The sequence below is a fragment of the Somniosus microcephalus genome, chromosome 17 (assembly GCF_052327205.1).
Source record: "Somniosus microcephalus isolate GS21.2 chromosome 17, FLI_Smic_1.0, whole genome shotgun sequence".
NCBI lineage: Eukaryota > Metazoa > Chordata > Chondrichthyes > Squaliformes > Somniosidae > Somniosus > Somniosus microcephalus.
The window spans coordinates 6,509,015-6,527,429 of NC_141003.1; the positions used below are offsets into that span (position 1 = coordinate 6,509,015).

General features: G+C 45.8%; 1 protein-coding gene across 28 annotated transcripts in view; it reads right to left on the minus strand.

The window, feature by feature from the left end:
- Positions 1-2,782: 2,782 nt before the first annotated feature.
- The window catches only part of nr2c1 (nuclear receptor subfamily 2, group C, member 1), a 136,957-nt gene continuing 121,324 nt past the window's right edge, over positions 2,783-18,415 (minus strand). For 26 of the 28 annotated variants that reach the window (XM_086009866.1, XM_086009863.1, XM_086009843.1 and 23 more), the window contains 4 exons: positions 17,880-18,019; positions 14,613-14,750; positions 13,479-13,584; positions 2,783-5,689 (listed from right to left, as the gene is read on the minus strand). In XM_086009866.1, coding sequence (XP_085865992.1) covers positions 5,515-5,689; positions 13,479-13,584; positions 14,613-14,750; positions 17,880-18,019 — 559 coding nt within the window. In that variant the 3' untranslated portion in view covers positions 2,783-5,514. The remainder of the gene's footprint in view (positions 5,690-13,478; positions 13,585-14,612; positions 14,751-17,879; positions 18,020-18,415) is intronic. The other 2 variants (XM_086009853.1, XM_086009851.1) reach the window with 2 other exon arrangements.

Genomic DNA, 18,415 nt, shown 5'->3' on the forward strand with positions numbered 1-18,415 from the left:
GCAGGCTCGATGGGCCGAAATGGCCTCTATCTCCACTGTGGCGTTTCTGTGAACTTCAGTCAAACAGCCCTTCCATGGAGTGGCCCCCTCACCACCACCAATGGCTTTTTATAACTAATAAAAATTTTAAACAGCACACAATTTTTTTAATGATCCTTTGATTTTTCTGCAGGATGTCTTCATCCTTAGTTGTCCTTGAAAAGATGGTGGGCTTTCTTCTTGAACCTCTGCAGTCCATGTGGTGAAGGTGCTCCCACAGTGCTGTTAGGGAGGGAGTTCCAGGGTATTGACCCAGTGACGATGAAGGAACGACCGATATATTTCCAAGTCAGGATGGTGTGCGACTTGGAGGGGAACTTGAAAGTGATGCTCTTGTCATTCTAGGCGGTAGAGGTCGCGGGTTTGGGAGGTGCTGTCGAAGGACCCTTGGCGAGTCGCTGCAGTGCATCCTGTGGATAGTGCACACTGCAGTGTGTGCGCCGGTGGAGGAGAGAGCAGTTGTTTTAAAGTGGTGGATGGGGTTCCAATCAAGCGGAGAAAGCTAGGTGGGAAAGTAAGCAAAGTAAGCTGTGAGGAGGACACAAAGAGCCTGCAAAGGGATCTAGACAGGTTAAGTGAGTGGGCACTAAAGTGGCAGATGGAGTATAATGTGGGGAAATGTGAGATTATTGACTTTGGTAGGAAGAATAGAAAAACAGAATACTTTTAAATGGTGAGAAACTATTATATGTTGGTGTTCAGAGAGATGTAGGTGTCCTCGTACAGGAAACACAGCAAGCAATTAGGGAGGCAAATGGCATGTTGGCCTTTATTGCAAGAGGGTTGGAGTATAAGAGTACGGTCTTATTACAGTTGTGATCTCACCAAAGCCCTGGCGTACGGTGCACTGTTTTGGTCTCCTTATCTGAGGAAGGACATACTTGCCTTGGAGTGATACTAGAATACTAGATTGATCCCTGGGATGAGAGTGTTGTCCTATGAGGATTGAGTAGATTTGGACCTATACTCTCGAGTTTAGAAGAATGAGAGGTGATCTCATTGAAATATATAAGATTCTGAGGAGGATTGACAGGGGTAGATGCTGAGAGGTTGTTTCCCCTGGCTGGAGAGTCTAGAACTAGGGGGTATAGTCTTTGGATAAGGGGTCAGCCATTTCAGACTGAGATGGAGCAAGAATTTCTTCACTCAGAGGGTTGTGAATCGTTGGAATTCTCTATCCCAAAGGGCTCTGGATACTGAATCATTGAGTATATTCAAGGCTGAGATTGATAAGATTTTTGGACTCATGGGGAATCAAGGGATATGGAGATCGGGTGGGAAAGTGGAGTTGAGGTCGAAGATCAGTCATGATCTTATTGAATGGCGGAGTAGGCTCGAGGGGCCGTATGGCCTACTCCTGCTCCCAATTGTTATGTCCTGGATGGTGTCGAGCTTCTTAAGTGTTGTTGGCACTGCACCCATCCAGGCAACTGGAGAGCAACGTACGCTTTAAGCTGCGCGACCATGCAACTATCTCGTGGTCCTGCGCAGCTGGTGAGCCAGTTTCCCAATGCAAAAAACCACGCATGTGCAGAAGCTTGAGTGGGCTGCGCAGCCCAAAAAAACTGGTGGAGGATATTCACGTTCCTGATTTGTGTGTGGCGATGCTTTAGCGAGTCAGGTGGTGAGCCACTTGCCCTAGACTACCCAGCCTCTGACCTGCTCTTGTAGCCACAGCAGTTATGGTACTGGTCCAGTTGAGTTTCTGGTCAATCGTGACCTCCAGGATGTTGATGGCAGGGGATTCAGCAATGGTAATGTCATTGAAAGTCAAAAGGAATTCAACTCTCTCTAGTTGGAGATGGGCATTGCCTGGTACTTGTATGGCGCAAATGTCTGCATAAATATAAATCAGCACAACCTGCAACTTACCCTGAGCAATGGCAGAGGGGGGGCCCATCAGTTAGATATAGTCTAGATTGTATGGTATACCACTGGTGCTGTAATGAAACACCTGACTCGCGATGAGCAATGCCGAAAGCTCTGGAATTCCCTCCTGAAACACCACCTCCTTTAAGACGCTCCTTAAAACCTACCTCTGACCAAGCTTTTGGTCACCTGTCCTAATTCTCCTTGTGGCTCGGTGTCAAATTGTGTTTGATAACGCTCCCGTGAAGCGGCTCGGGCTGTTTTGCTACACTAAAGGTGCTAAATAAATGCAAGTTGTTTAGAGATCAATCAGTATACAGGAAACTTTCTGGTATCCGGCGCTGACGGAACCAAGCTGGTGCCGTTAGATCAAAACTGCCGTATAAACCAGCGGCAATGTTAAAACATACGGAGCTTTTCAGCTCCGTGTGAATCAACAAACCCTGTTGCTTAGCAACAGCTTCAAAACAGTCGGCTGCAGCTGCAATCATCTCTAGCTGAAGCTGTTCCTTAGCTACAGACCTTGCAGAGCCTGACTGGGGGAAAAAAAAAGCAACGAGAAGTAAAAAAACTTATAGGAAACGGCTCCTGAATTTTGCCGGTAGATAGAGCTTTCCGGACTTTTAACCTCCGGTTAAACGAAAGTTTCCTGTACATAAAATGCAGAGAGCATTGGTAGGAGATTCACCAGAAGACCTAAAATGTGCCATTAGTTTGGTGTGCCCGACGAAGGGGTCATAGACGGCAAAGCTTGCTCTCACCCCAGCTGCTGCCTGACCTGCTCAGACTTCCCAGCATCTGCGGTATTTTGCTTTTTGTACAATAGCTACTGGTCACTTTAAGAAAAGTCACTAACAAAATACAGAAATGCCAGTTTTAGTTCACTAAATGTTTTTTTATCATACACAAATACACACAACTCATTTGTTTGCTGCTGTTTTAATACTCAGAATCTTATTGCCATCATCCTAACATGTAGCTATATACAAACAAGTAAAACATCACAGATTTTTTTCCTAATAAAATCAGTTACAATCTGTTTAAAAAAATACAGCCAAAATAGAATTTACACTTGTAGTCTGATTTCAAGACATTTACAGGAGCATTTATACAAAAAGCACGGTGGGGGGGGGGGGCGGGGGGGGGAAATGTCTGAGGGGGGATACTGACGGTATAAAGATTGAGCTATCACTAGTGTATAACATACAGATATGGAATGCAAAGCACTTCAAACCATAGAGCACACTGTCCTTAGAGGGTTCAGGCTGCGCCTCAGTTCATGTGTATAGTTTATACAGCAAGTGACATTAATGTTATACACAGCTTCGGCAGATCATCATCTTATGGCCGCTAACACGGGAATATATAGAAACGATTCATGATTGTCATGGCAACAACTATAATTATCGGGTGTTGAGTTTCCTCTGTTACCTGCATTACTAGGTGTATCTCAAGTAATGGAATCGTTTTGCTTTTATGATCGGTTAGCTATTGATGAATCAAACGGTGCAATTTTAAATCACCAGCGTTCAGTCCAGTGGTTTGCCTCCCCAGTCAAAGTGCTCAGTCAAACCTTTATGTAAGGAACACATTTCATTAATATAGAATCTAGCGACTGCATTGACCTAATGTTCTTATATGTGGTTTTCAAATGTGCCCTGAAAAGGAGTAAATTTGCTTTTAGAAACATGCAAGAGACCCGATTGTGTACTACACAGGGTAGGTGGGGGGCTTAAAGAATCAGACACAAAAAGGCTTTTTAAATTATATATTTTCTTTTTTATACAAAATAGTCAACTTAAGTTATCCTGCAAAAGCTGGTGAGAAAGCTAGCAATAGTCAGAAGTTTCATCTTATACTGTTTCAATTTTTCCCCCTACTTCACAAACCAAAAAGAACCAACCCACCCACCCCCCCTTTTAAAAAAAAAAACGACGCAGATTCTGGCCCGATGGAAATCTGCAGCAGGTTAAGACTGCTGAATGAAAACGGCTTCCTTCAAAGGAACCGAAGGTCAGTAGCGAAAGGAATCCAACAAACAACAGGCCACGTAATCTCTAGTTCCTCAATACTAGCATTGCTTTCGGTTCCAAGTGTTTAACAGGACATTTTGTAAAATTCTAAAGTTGAATATTGTAAACCACAATTCGTACAGAAAACATGTATTTGCGAATGGCATTCCGTAAAACATTTCGATGCAGGTAAAGTTTCCACTGTAGTGCAGCAGAAAACATTGCTGCAACACTAAAAACTGGCTAAACCTGTAACTGTACAGACTAAACACCTATCATCAACCATTTCCATTTTATTGGAACATAAATTTGAAGTCAGTTACTGTACTTCAGGAAATATTAGCACAAAGAAAATTGTGTGCAGCCCAAGACTGCCAGGACTTGCAGCCAGAGGAGGTAATTTCCCAGCAAATTTAAATGTGCGAAAATAGCAAAATTTATTCAAATTTTACGGTTTACGGTATCTGCCACTGATATTCTTTTTGGGGGAAGTCCATTTTCCTCATGGACTTGGCCCGTTGCCTGCTAAATCACAGATTTCTACTGTGCATTTAATGGACTTTTATCAGGGTAATGGTTGAAAAACAAATAGCTTGGGTGGGGGGGGGGGGGGCGAGGTGGAAAGAAACTGGGATGTATAATGGGAATAAAACTTTGCATTGTTGTTTTCTCGACAGTTATCAAAGTGCTACAGTAAGTTTTTTTTTACAGCTGCTTTTTAAACTCATCCAATTCCTCGAGTCAAATCCATATTCTTCCAATTAGCACGTCTGTGCGTGACTTCAACATAAAAGTGAGACTGTTTCCTTGGGCTGTTAACCAGTTGGGCCTGGTTGTGGGTCCACTGAAGATCAGGCAGGCTTCAGTGTGCTTGCTATTATACATCACTCTACAATGAACAGGACGACAAGATCTAACATTAGCTTGGCATAGTAGCACTGCAAAATAAGATTTGCCGTCTCTCCAGCTTTCCCTTATATTCTTATTCATTAAAAAGAATACAGAATGTGATACATCAATAAAATTAAGCTACCAGATACAATGACTTATTCATTTGATAAAGACAAATGTGTCAGCTATTCACATAGTTGTCCAATATTTGCCGAAAAAATGTGTGGATCCACATCTAAATGCTATGCTATATATAGGAACAGTCTCAGACATGCAACATCAGTGCTTTATCAATATGTTACTGAAACATTAAACAAGCCCATATTTCTCAAATGACTGTTTAGTCAAATACAGTCCTATAAAAATTATTTAAAAAAAATCGGGGTAAACACAAATATATGATCGTGGCGTTTTTCAACCCAAGCTGTACACGCATTCTGCAAACTGCAGAAACTAACAATTTAAAAAAAGGAAGGGATCATTCATGGTCACTTTTTTATTATTACAATTGCTATCAAGCACAATTCATCAATGAAAAATATTCACAGTCTACTCCCCATGAATTGCTTTTTCTCGTTCTCTTCTTTTATAAAGACTACCCCGTGATTTCTTTGTACACGAACAACCTGCAATTGTCCCTCATTGGTGAAGTGAAGGCGAAGATGCTTCCAACAGGTCGTTACGATTGTTCATAGGTGTTAAATCACACTGCAGAGCCTGTGATCTGACTGTTGTACTCTGCAGTTTCCATTCGCAATATGTAAGGTATTATACTGTCAATCTGCACATTTCCTATTAGTCCGGCAAAGAACAGTTCTTCTGTGATAGCTGAACTCATGAGTCGTAGTGCTGGCAATCTAAGAAGAAGCCTCGATAACCTGAAAAAAAAAGACTAAATTATAAATACATCAATTAGAACCTTTACCTTTTATGTTGCAAGGCATTCGCACTCAAGTCATACGCCAGCTAGTTTTTGACAGGAAACGGGATCGACGAGCAATGTTTCCTCATTTTTTTTGGTGTGCGGTCCCTTTAAAGCTTGCTGTGCGGTCCCTTTAAAGCTTGCTGTGCGGTAGCTGTTCCAGTGGCAGCAGCAGCTGCTGGTGAGCAGCCTGCACGGACCTCCCGATTGGTGCACCTTAGGGGCAACATTGGCGATTAGTGGAGGGGAGAGGTGCAAGTTTGGGCTGGAAGGTGTACATGGGCTAGGGGGCAGGAGATTGGGATTGGAAAGGATAACAGGGAAATAAGGGTCGAGAGACTGGGATTTAGGGCAGGGTTAATGGGACTGAGGGTTCAGGGACTGGGGAATGGGGGGGGGAACTGGGTGGGACGCAGCACTGAGAGGAGCAGTCAGTAAAGGGGCGAGTGGGCGAGGCACTGAGGGAGGAGCAGTCAGTAAAGGGGCGAGTGGGAGCAACACTGAGGGAGGAGTCAGTAAAGGGGCGAGTGGGAGCGGCACTGAGGGAGGAGTCAGTAAAGGGGCGAGTGGGAGCGGCACTGAGGGAGGAGCAGTCAGTAAAGGGGCGAGTGGGAGCGGCACTGAGGGAGGAGCAGTCAGTAAAGGGGCGAGTGGGAGCGGTACTGAGGGGAGCAGACAGTAAAGGGGCGAGTGGGAGCGACACTGAGGGAGGAGCAGTCAGTAAAGGGGCGAGTGGGAGCGACACTGAGGGGGGAGCAGTCAGTAAAGGGGCGAGTGGGAGCGACACTGAGGGGGGAGCAGTCAGTAAAGGGGCGAGTGGGAGCGGCACTGAGGGAGGAGCAGTCAGTAAAGGGGCGAGTGGGAGCGGCACTGAGAGAGGAGTCAGTAAAGGGGCGAGTGGGAACGACACTGAGGAGCAGTCAGTAAAGGGGCGAGTGGGAGCGACACTGAGGGAGGAGCAGTCAGTAAAGGGGCGAGTGGGAGCGGCACTGAGAGAGGAGCAGTCAGTAAAGGGGCGAGTGGGAACGGCACTGAGAGAGGAGCAGTCAGTAAAGGGGCGAGTGGGCGCGGCACTGAGGGCGGAGCAGTCAGTAAAGGGGCGAGTGGGAGCGCCACTGAGGGAGGAGCAGTCAGTAAAGGGTTAAGTGGGAGCGGCACTGAGAGGGGAGCAGTCAGTAAAGGGGCGAGTGGGAGCGCCACTGAGGGAGGAGCAGTCAGTAAAGGGGCGAGTGGGAGCGACACTGAGGGAGGAGCAGTCAGTAAAGGGGCGAGTGGGAGAGGCACTGAGAGAGGAGCAGTCAGTAAAGGGGCGAGTGGGAGCGACACTGAGGGAGGAGCAGTCAGTAAAGGGGCGAGTGGGAGCGGCACTGAGGGAGGAGCAGTCAGTAAAGGGGCGAGTGGGAGCGGCACTGAGGGAGGAGCAGTCAGTAAAGGGTTAAGTGGGAGCGGCACTGAGAGAGGAGCAGTCAGTAAAGGGGCGAGTGGGAGCGCCACTGAGGGAGGAGCAGTCAGTAAAGGGGCGAGTGGGAGCGACACTGAGGGAGGAGCAGTCAGTAAAGGGGCGAGTGGGAGAGGCACTGAGAGAGGAGCAGTCAGTAAAGGGGCGAGTGGGAGCGACACTGAGGGAGGAGCAGTCAGTAAAGGGGCGAGTGGGAGCGACACTGAGGGAGGAGCAGTCAGTAAAGGGGCGAGTGGGAGCGGCACTGAGGGGAGCAGTCAGTAAAGGGGCGAGTGGGAGCGGCACTGAGGGAGGAGCAGTCAGTAAATGGGCGAGTGGGAGCGGCACTGAGAGAGGAGCAGTCAGTAAAGGGGCGAGTGGGAATGACACTGAGGGAGGAGCAGTCAGTAAAGGGGCGAGTGGGAGTGACACTGAGGGAGGAGCAGTCAGTAAAGGGGCGAGTGGGAGCAGCACAGAGAGGAGCAGTCAGTAAAGGGGCGAGTGGGAGTGACACTGAGGGAGGAGCAGTCAGTAAAGGGGCAAGTGGGAGCGGCACTGAGGGAGGAGCAGTCAGTAAAGGGGCGAGTGGGAGCGACACTGAGGGAGGAGCAGTCAGTAAAGGGGCGAGTGGGAGCGACACTGAGGGAGGAGCAGTCAGTAAAGGGGCGAGTGGGAGCGGCACTGAGGGAGGAGCAGTCAGTCAAGGGGCGAGTGGGAGCGACACTGAGGGAGGAGCAGTCAGTAAAGGGGCGAGTGGGAGTGACACTGAGGGAGGAGCAGTCAGTAAAGGGGCGAGTGGGAGCGACACTGAGGGAGGAGCAGTCAGTAAAGGGGCGAGTGGGAGCGGCACTGAGAGAGGAGCAGTCAGTAAAGGGGCGAGTGGGAGTGACACTGAGGGGAGCAGACAGTAAAGTGGTGAGTGGGAGCGCCACTGAGGGAGGAGCAGTCCGTAAAGGGGCGAGTGGGAGTGACACTGAGGGAGGAGCAGTCAGTAAAGGGGCGAGTGGGAGTGACACTGAGGGAGGAGCAGTCAGTAAAGGGGCGAGTGGGAGCGGCACTGAGAGAGGAGCAGTCAGTAAAGGGGCGAGTGGGAGTGACACTGAGGGGAGCAGACAGTAAAGGGGTGAGTGGGAGCGCCACTGAGGGAGGAGCAGTCCGTAAAGGGGCGAGTGGGAGTGACACTGAGGGAGGAGCAGTCAGTAAAGGGGCGAGTGGGAGCGGCACTGAGGGAGGAGCAGTCAGTAAAGGGGCGAGTGGGAGCGACACTGAGGGAGGAGCAGTCAGTAAAGGGGCGAGTGGGAGTGACACTGAGGGAGGAGCAGTCAGTAAAGGGGCGAGTGGGAGCGGCACTGAGGGGAGCAGACAGTAAAGGGGTGAGCAAAATCTGGGGACCTTACTATGGGTAAACAATGAAAGATTATCTCTGGACGGTTGTCTTGTTATGTCCAAGTGTAAGTGGTTTTTGGAGTAGCTAATAAAAATCTGAATCCCACAGTACAGGACTTAGCAAGGTACTGCACAGTATGTCAGGGTTGTGGCACACTACACTCCTAGACATTTCCCTGTTTTGTCTGATTTGGAGGAGTTAGATAAGGAACAGGTGAGTTTGCAAAGTACAGCCATCCAGAACAGCCTGAGCTAAAGTAACTTAGGCGGAGTAGCTCAATAAGATCTCTCTCTGAAACAGAACCCAGAGAAGGACAGAGATGGAAACAGAAACCTCAGTAAATAATTAATAATTAAACAGAATGCTGGAGTTGCAGTCTAGTTTGAAATAAAAATGATTACTTATCGGTGATTTTGTTGCAACTAACAATTATGACTATGGTGTCGGGTCTGATAAAGAGGAACAGCTGAGAGATGGGATTGGAGGGGTGCGACTCCCCTGGTGGCTGAGATTTTAATGATGCGAATCCATAAAACTTGGAAGGCAGATGTGTCCCTACCTAAATCCATTGATCTGCTTTTATTTCCACCATTTACTTCAGCAAAGGTTGCTGGATTAATATGGATTAATTAAGGAAAGCCAGCATGGATTTGTTAAAGGCAAATCGTGTTTAACTTGATCGAGTTTGTTGATGAGGTAACAGAGAAGGTCCATGAGGTTGGTGTACATGGATTTCCAAAAGGCGTTCGACAAAGTGACACATAAAAGGCTTGCCAGCAAACTTGAAGCCCATGGACTAAAAGGGACAGTGGCAGCATGGATACGGAATTGGCTATGTGACAGGAAACAGAGAGTAGTGGTGAACGGTTGTTTTTCGGACTGGGGGGAAGGTATACAGTGGTGTTCCCCAGGGGTCGGTACTGGGACCACTGCTTTTCTTGATGTATATTAATGACTTGGACTTGGGAGTACAGGGTACAATTTCAAAATTTGCAGGTGTCACAAAACTTGGAAGAATAGTGAACAGTGAGGATAGTGATAGACTTCAAGAAGACAGACAGGCTGGTGAAATGGGCAGACACGTGACAGATGAAATTTAATGCAGAAAAGTGAAAATTGAATCTTTTCTTTCTTTACCAAAATGTAAGACTTGGATTTCTATAGCACCTTTCACGACCACCGGACGTCTCAAAGCATTTTACAGCCAATGAAGTACGTTTTGAAGTGTAGTCAGTTATAATGTAGGAAACACAGCAGCCAATTTGCACACAGCAAGCTCCCACAAACAGCAATGTGATAATGACCAGATAATCTGTTTTAGTCATGTTGGTCGAGGGCTAACTATTGACCAGGACACCGGGGAGAACTCCCCTGCTCTTCTTCGAAATAGTGCCGTGTGATCTTTTACGTCCACTTGAGAGAGCAGATGAGGCCTCGGTTTAACATCTCATCCGAAAGACGACATCTCCAACAGTGCGGCACTCCCTCAGTACTGCACTGGAGTGTCAGCCTGGATTTTGTGCTCAAGTCCCTGGAGTGGAACTTGAACCCACAACCTTCTGACTCAGGTGAGAGTGCTGCCCACTGAGCCACATAAGAACATGGAATGGCAATATAAATTAAAGGGTACAATCCTAAAGGGGGTGCATGAACAGAGAGACCTGGGGGTATATGTGCACAAATCGTTGAAGGTGGCAGGGCAGGTTGAGAAAGCGGTTAAAAAAAGCATACGGGATACTGGGCTTCATAAATAGAGGCATAAAGTGCAAAAGCAAGGAAGTTATGATGAACCTTTATAAAACACTGGTTTGGCCTCAACTGAGGTAGTGTGTCCAATTCTGGGCACCGCACTTTAGGAAGGATGTGACGGCCTTAGAGAGGGTGCAGAAAAGATTTACGAGAATGATTCCAGGGATGAGGGACTTCAGTTATGTGGATAGACTGGAGAAGCTGGAGTTGTTCTCCTTAGAGCAGAGAAGGTTGAGAGGAGATTTGATGGAGGTATTCAAAATCATGAGGGGAGTAGACAGAGTAGATAACGAGAAACTGTTTCCGTTGGCGGAAGGGTCGAGAACCAGAGGACACAGATTTAAGGTGATTGGCAGAAGAACCAAAGGCGACATGAGGAAAAACTTTTTTATGCAGCGAGTGCTCAGGATCTGGAATGCACTGCCAGAAAGGGTGTTGGAGGCAGACTCAATCGTGGCTTTCAAAAGGGAATTGGATAAGTGCCTGAAGGAAAAACATTTGCAGAGCTACAGGGAAAGGGTGGGAGAGTGGGACTAGCTGAAGTGTTCTTGCAGAGAGCCTGCACGGGCTCGACGGGCCTCCTTCTGTGCTGTAACCATTCTATGATTCTATGAATGGTGATGATAACTCGAACTCGAACAATTCAATAAATAAAACTATTTAAGAGTTACTTTGCCTCAGTCGATCCCACACTACCGATTCACTTGAGAAAAACAATTACAACCAGCTTCAGTGTCTTTGTTACAAATGACTGTCTCCCTTTTCTCAGAAGCAAAAATCATTGTTTTTAAAGCTCTGACAATAGTCTTTTCTGTACTCCCCTCTTAAACTGGGCAGTTTGGATCCCAGAACACATTCGGCACCGATTAGGTATATTCCCAGAACATTTACAGATTATGAAATTAATGTACAGGAAACTTTGTGCTATCCGGCACCGAGCTGTTGCCGTCCCATCAAAAGTGCCGGACAAACCAGCGCTAATGTTGAAACATACGGAGATTTTGAGCTCCGTATCTGGCAACAAACCCTGTTGCTTAGCAACAGCTTCTAAACAGTTGGCCGTACCTTGCAAGCGTCTCTGTAACTTAGCAACAGCTTCAGCGAGACCTTACAGAGCCTGACTGGTGGAAAAAAAAGCAACGAAAAGAAAAAAAACCTAACGAAACGGCTCCTGATTTTTGCCGGTGACTCGAGCATTCCAGACAGTTAACCTCCGGATAAACCAAAGTTTCCTGTACTTTTGTGGACATGAATGGAAAGCCCACGTGCTCGATTTGTAAGCAACAAGCTGTTGTGATGAAAGAACACAACATTCGAAGACACTATGAAGCAAACCATGGCGAGAAATATTAAGTACACAGGAATGTTAAGTAAAGATAGATCTTCTGAATTAGCACCGTAATTTAAAAAGTTTCCAATGCTCACCGTATAATGTGATGCTGCTGTTAAGACATGATATGTGAACATCTGAGGAAGGATGTTCTTGCCATGGAGGGAGTGCAGTGAAGATTCACGAGACTGATACCTGGGATGGCAGGAATGACGTACGAGGAGAGATTGGGTCGATTGGGCTTGTACTCGCTGGAGTTTAGAAGAATGAGAGGGGATCTCATTGAAACTTATAAAATTCTAACAGGACTAGACAGACTAGATGCAGGAAGGATGTTCCCGATGGCGGGGGAGTCCAGAACCAGGGGTCACAGTCTAAGGATAAGGGGTAAGCCATTTAGGACAGAGGTGAGGAGGAATTTCTTCACCCAGAGAGTTACAGGAAACTTTGAGTTATCCGGAGGCAAACCTTCCGGCAAGCTGGAGCCACCAGCAAAAATCAGGAGCTGTTTTTTATTCTTTTCGTTTCTTTTCTTTGCTTTTTTTGAACAGTCAAGCTGTGCAAGGTCTGTAGCTAAGCAACAGCTTCAGCTACAGAGACGCTTGCCAACTGTTTAGAGGCTGTTGCTAAGCAACGGGGTTGGTTGATTCATACGGAGATGAAAATCTCCGTATGTTTCAACATTAGCTCTGGAGTGTACGGCAGTTTGGAGTGTACGGCAGCAGCTCGGTCCCGTCGGTGCCGGATAGCACAAAGTTTCCTGTAGATATATTTCTTAAGGCTAAAGGGATCAAGGGATATGGGGAGAAAGCAGGGACAGGGTACTGAATTTGGATGATCAGCCATGATCTCATTGAATGGTGGAGCAGGCTCGAGGGGCCGAATGGCCTACTCCTGCTCCTATCTTCTATGTTTCTATGTGATTGCCAATGTTCCCGCTTTTTTTTTTGGTGTGCGGCCCATTCAAATTACCGTGCATGCGCAGTTTTTTCCATTATAAAGCCGTTGAGCGGCCTGCGCGGGACCTCCAGATCGCTGCGCGGCCACGCAGCTTGAAGGGAACATTGTTGATTGCCCATGAAATATCTGCGACATCAAAATAATTTTCTGAGGGAGAATCTTTGAAGAACTGCATGCTAAAACCAGCAGAAATAGTGGGGTGGGAATTCATGTGTGTGTCAGCAGCCGGAGCCAGGGGCTCCTCTGAAATTGGGCCTAGGGCCTCATTTTAGTAATAGAGGCGAGCTGCCGGCACCTCCAGAGGCAGCTCACCCGACGTTGGGGATCAAATTTGGGCCTGCTGCATTGCCAGCGAGTCCTGCGAGGCAGGGCGGGGGAAAATGCAGAAGGGAAACAAACTTCCCCAACCATTTCTTTAGCGGCATACCGCGCGCGGTCCCTTTAAGGACCACTGTAAAACTGGAAAAATTAGTCGGAGCTTGCATGGCGCATGCGCCACCTAGTTTTTCCACACATTTTGCAGAAGGGTCCTGAAACAGGCGCAGTACCCATCCTTGCATATTTGAATTGGTACAAAACTGATTTCAGGTGGCAGCCAGGGACGCTTTAAAACAGTGAGGACCATATGGCGGCGCAGATTAGGCACAAGGCCTAGCACTCAAAAATTGGTTTACGTTGCACCAGTTTTATGCCCCAAAACAGGCCAAATGGGTACCAATTTCTACTCCGGTGTGTCCAAATAACTTTGCAGAATGTGGCCCATGCCAAGTGCCAGGATGTCAGATCAGGCCCACCATAGAAAATGATTTTGACACCCCTGCCCTACAGTATATCCAAATCTAGCCGTCGCAATGGGACTGCAGACATTTATTTCATCATACCTGTAAGAATCATCTGGATAGGCTTTTCCTTCATAATCCTGAAGTTCCATATATGCCTTCTCTTGAAATTTATCAATCTGTGCTGCATTAATTAGGCCTGGGTGATCTAAGGAAAACAAAATAGTCTTAAAATGTTGCACAGGTTAATCATCTAAAACCTGCTCGTTCACAGCCTTAAACACTTTACTTTCTTCTTTTAGGCAGAAAATTGAATGTAATAAGAAAAATATACAGGAAACTTTGTGCTCTCCGGCACCGACCTGTTGCCGTCCCATCAAAAGTGCCGGACAAACCAGCGCTAATGTTGAAACATACGGAGCTTTCCGTATCTGGCAACAAACCCTGTTGCTTAGCAACAGCTTCTAAACAGTCGGCCGTACTTGCAAGCGTCTCTGTAGCTTAGGAACAGCTTCAGCGAGACCTTGCAGAGCCTGACTGGTGGGCTATTGGGCTAGTTGGAAAATGGGCACGTTAACCTGGGCACTGATACTCCAATTAGCTCTCCGTGTGGATGAAGATCTGTGCTAAGGGCCACCAATTCGGAAAATCTACCCTTATATAATCATCTGTAAAAGTCTTCATTTTATGGAAATGTACATGGGGATCATTTAAATGATTTAACTTTCCCTTTAATATGAGCGGAGTTCAAATAATTTTCTGTCAGATCAAGAAGCCGTGATTAAATGTCAAAAGAGCAATAAGCAATTAAACATTTATTTTGGAAATATATATAAAACTTAAACCTTAGCCTGAGTGAATATCACTTGGTTATTTTAACCATTAAATGCAACAATTTATTTTTAAGTTTACTTTTATAATGTATAGAAGTTTAGTCTTTATGTTTTTCTTCCATAATAACATAGGGAAAGTTTAGCAGGATTTTCTTAGGACGTGGAAAGCCCTGCCACTGGCGAAAAATAGCTATCAAAAGGGAAGTGGGAAAATATTGGAATAAGCAAAATGTAAAGGAATTTGGGGAATGGGACTAAATGAATTGCTTTTTCAGAGAGCCAGCACAGCACAATGGGCCAAATGGACGCCTTCTATGCTGTAAAATTCTATGACTTGCACTTCAAGCAGATTTGAAAGTCAAGCTCTCATTATTTGGTCTTTATAGCCTCGAGCTACACTCACCTGGACTAAAGAGGACGATTGCCTTCAGGTAGGCATATTCGTATCCATCCAGAGATAGTTTAACCATGCTGTTACAGAACTCCTGCAGTTTCCAGATGTGCTCCATCACCACTTTCACTCGGTCTGCTGACAATTTATCTGTTCATTAAAAAACAGCACAACAAACAGTACTCTATCAGCATGACACATCCTCAAACTGAACTGAAAGAACGGTGTGGAGAACAGAAACCTCACTGCAAAATGGAGATGATCAAATAGTCTCACCCACTGCATATTTTCCATCCATGGCCTATTTTCTCCATCTTCCCCATTATTGTTCTGACTTCCCAAACAGTCTGCAGTAACTCCTCCATTCCCCCAAGCCTCCTCTTGCAGCCTCCCCTAAATTAGAATGGGAGCTCCCAGTCCTGTAAATCACGGGCCCCATCCTGTGATTTACAATATGGCACAGCACATTAAGTGCACCGCCACTAAACACTTTCCAGTGATTGCAATAATAAACTGTGTAAGATGAGACAATCAACAGAAAACTGATGTCAATATTTTTCCCTTCGTACAAGTGCAAATTAATTTGCTGCACTTGATTTCATAGGAACGGTTTCTCCCTCCCCATCCCTCACTAATTTATGACTGGTCCAATAACCTACTGGCTATGGCACTGGACCAGCACCCCAGAAGCTGCGAGTTCAAACCCAACCCTAGCAAGCTGAGAATTTGAACTTCATAAATCAGAGTCAGAGTCAGATGGTACATTTTGGGTTAGGGTCAGAAAACTAACCATAAACACTTCAGGACTGTTGTGAAAATCCCACTGGTTCACTAATGTCCTTCAGGGAACAGAACATGCCACCCTCATCTGGTCTGGCTGAAAGGTAACTCAAGTCCCACAATATGTGGTTGACTCTTAATGACTTAATACCGGCATGTCTCCCAGTGCCACACAAGCTCTAAATTAGAAGATGAGGAGGCCTCCTGATCCCAGGCTTCTCCCAGTGCCATTACAAGTGACCCAGGATAATTCGATTTAAAAGTTAGTGCGTGGTGAACCTCCCTCCCCCACCAGAGAAAATAGTTTCTCTCTATCTACCACATCAAATCCTTTAATCGTCTTGAAACGCCTCAATTAGATCACCCCTTAAGCTTCTATACTCGAGGGAATACAAGCCCAGTCTGTGCAACCCGTCGTCATAATTTAACCCTTTTAGCCCCGGTATCATTCTGGTGAATCTGCGCTGCTCCCCCTCCGAGGCCAATATATCCTTCCCGAGGTGCGGGGCCCTGAACTGAACGCAGTGCTCCCGATGGGGTCGAACCAGAACTTTATATAACTGCAGCATAACATCCACCTCTTTGGGATGAAGGCTAACATCCCATTAGCTTTTTAAATTATTTTTCGTACCTGTCCACTAGCTTTTAGTGATTTCTGATCTAGGACCTAAACCTCTCTGCTCCACCACAGTTCTTAGCACCTCACCGTTTAGAAAATACTCTGATCTATCTTTCTTAGTTACCAAATGGATGACCGCACACTTCCCCACATTGAACTCCATCTGCCACAGTTTTGCCCTCTCCCCTAATCGACCAATGTCCCTTTACAACTTTCTGCTCCCATCTGCACTATTTACTGTGCCACCTAACCTGGTGTTGCCAGAAAACTTGGATATACAGCTCTCTATTCCTTCATCCAAGTCATTTATAAATATAGTGAAAAGCTGTGCCCCAGTACAGATCCCTGGGGGACACCACTAGTCACATCCTACCAATTGGAGGACATACCCATTATCCCTACTCTCGGTTTCCTACCCCCTAACCAATTCCTTACCCTTGTCAATAGGTTGTCTCCAATTCCATGTGCTCTCATTTTTGTTAATAGGCTCTTGTGTGGAACTTTATCGAATGCCTTCTGGAAGTCCATTATAAATAACATCCATAGACACTCCCTTATCTACCACATTAGTTAGTTACCTCAAAAAAATTTCAACTAGGTTCGTTGGACATGATTTACCCATTACAAATCCATGCTGGTCAACTCATATTTGTCACTCTGTCCCTCATAACAGATTCTAGTAACTTCCCCAAAGAGCTGTATCCTAACTCACACCAAGTCCCATTCACCCATCACCCCTGTGCTCGCTGACCTACATTGGCTCCCGGCCTAGCAACGTCATGATTCTAAAATGGTCATCCTGGTTTTAAATTCCCTCCATGGCCTCGCCCCTCCCCATCTCTGTAACCTCCTACAATCCTCCAAGAACTGTGTGTTTCTCCAATTCTGGTCTCTTGCGCATCCCCGATTTTCATCACTCCATTATTGGTGGCCGAGCCTTCAGCTGCCTCGGCCCTAAGCTCCGAAATTCCCTCCCTGAACCTCTCCATCTCTCTCTCCACCTTTAAGAAGTTTAAAACCTCTCTCTTTGACCAAGCTTTTGGTCACCTGTCCTAATAGCTCACGTGGCTCGGGTCATATTCTGTTTGAGAATGCTCCTGTGAAGCGCCGTGGGACATTTTACTATGTTAAAGCCGCTATATAAATGCAAGTTGTTGTCAGACTAATGGGCCTATCATTTCCTAGTTTATCTCTCCTACCCTTCTTAAATAATGGAGTGGCATGGGCAATTTTCCAATCCAAGGGGACAATTCCTGAATCAAGAGATTTTTGGAAGATTATGACTAAAGAATCTACAATTTCCTCACCTACTTCTTTCAATACACTGGAAATGATCAGTTCCTGGGGATTTATCTATCTTTAGTCTCATTATTTTCTCCATTATAATTTTTTAAAAACTTATATTAAATCTAGCAAGTTCCTCCCCTTGATTTATTTTAATTTTTCACGATCTCTGGTACTTTATCCTCTTCCTCTACCGTGTAGACCGATACGAAGTAATTATTTAGCAAGTCTACCATTTCCTTATTTTCAATTACATTATCACATGCGTCTGTCTTTAAGGGGTCCACGTTATCCATAGCCACCTCCTTTCTCTTAATATACTTGTAAAAACCTTTAGTGCTGACCTTGATATCCCTCGCAGGTTTATTCTCTTATTCCCTTTTTGCAGCTCTTACTACTTTCTTTGTATCCCTTTGCTGTTCTTTATCACTATTCTTTGCATTTGTACAAGCCCTTTCTTTTAGTTTTATAGTATCTCTCACCTCAATAAATGCAAGTATTTATTTTCTTTATTACTCCATGGCACACTAAATGAAGTGTTTGAACTATGCCAGCACATGCCCAAATCAACCTTTGAAGAGCAGCTCTCTGCCTACCTTGCTGGAGACTTGTTTGCAGATGGTTAACGATTGCAGTGAGTATGGTCGATAAATTCATCACTTGGGAACACTGGGCAAGACCAAGTGTAAAGAGTTCATTCCAACAAGCACGTACCAAAGCTGTATTATTGTCTGGCCTGTGGAACAAGATAAACTATTTAAAATTCTTAAACCGAGAATAAAAACATGTGACAAAGAACTAAAAACTTTTCACAAATCAATCACACTTAATGATGGACCTCTACAATTTTTAATAAATTCTAATATAACACTGAATCCGATGGCCCACTGGGTAAATGTAGCACCAATCTATACAGATCAGAATATCCCAGCTTGCTTCACCTCCTGCCGCACATCCCCTCATGCACCCTCCACTCCTTTGACACCATTCAACAACTCGTTCTCTGCTCCTTCCACTCCACCACTTGCGGCCACTCTTTGTCATTACGGCCTGACCCAATGGAATGCTGTTGAGTTCGCTTCACCTTCCCATCTCCAAATGCCTACTAAACCCTTCAACTGTGCCTTTGGTT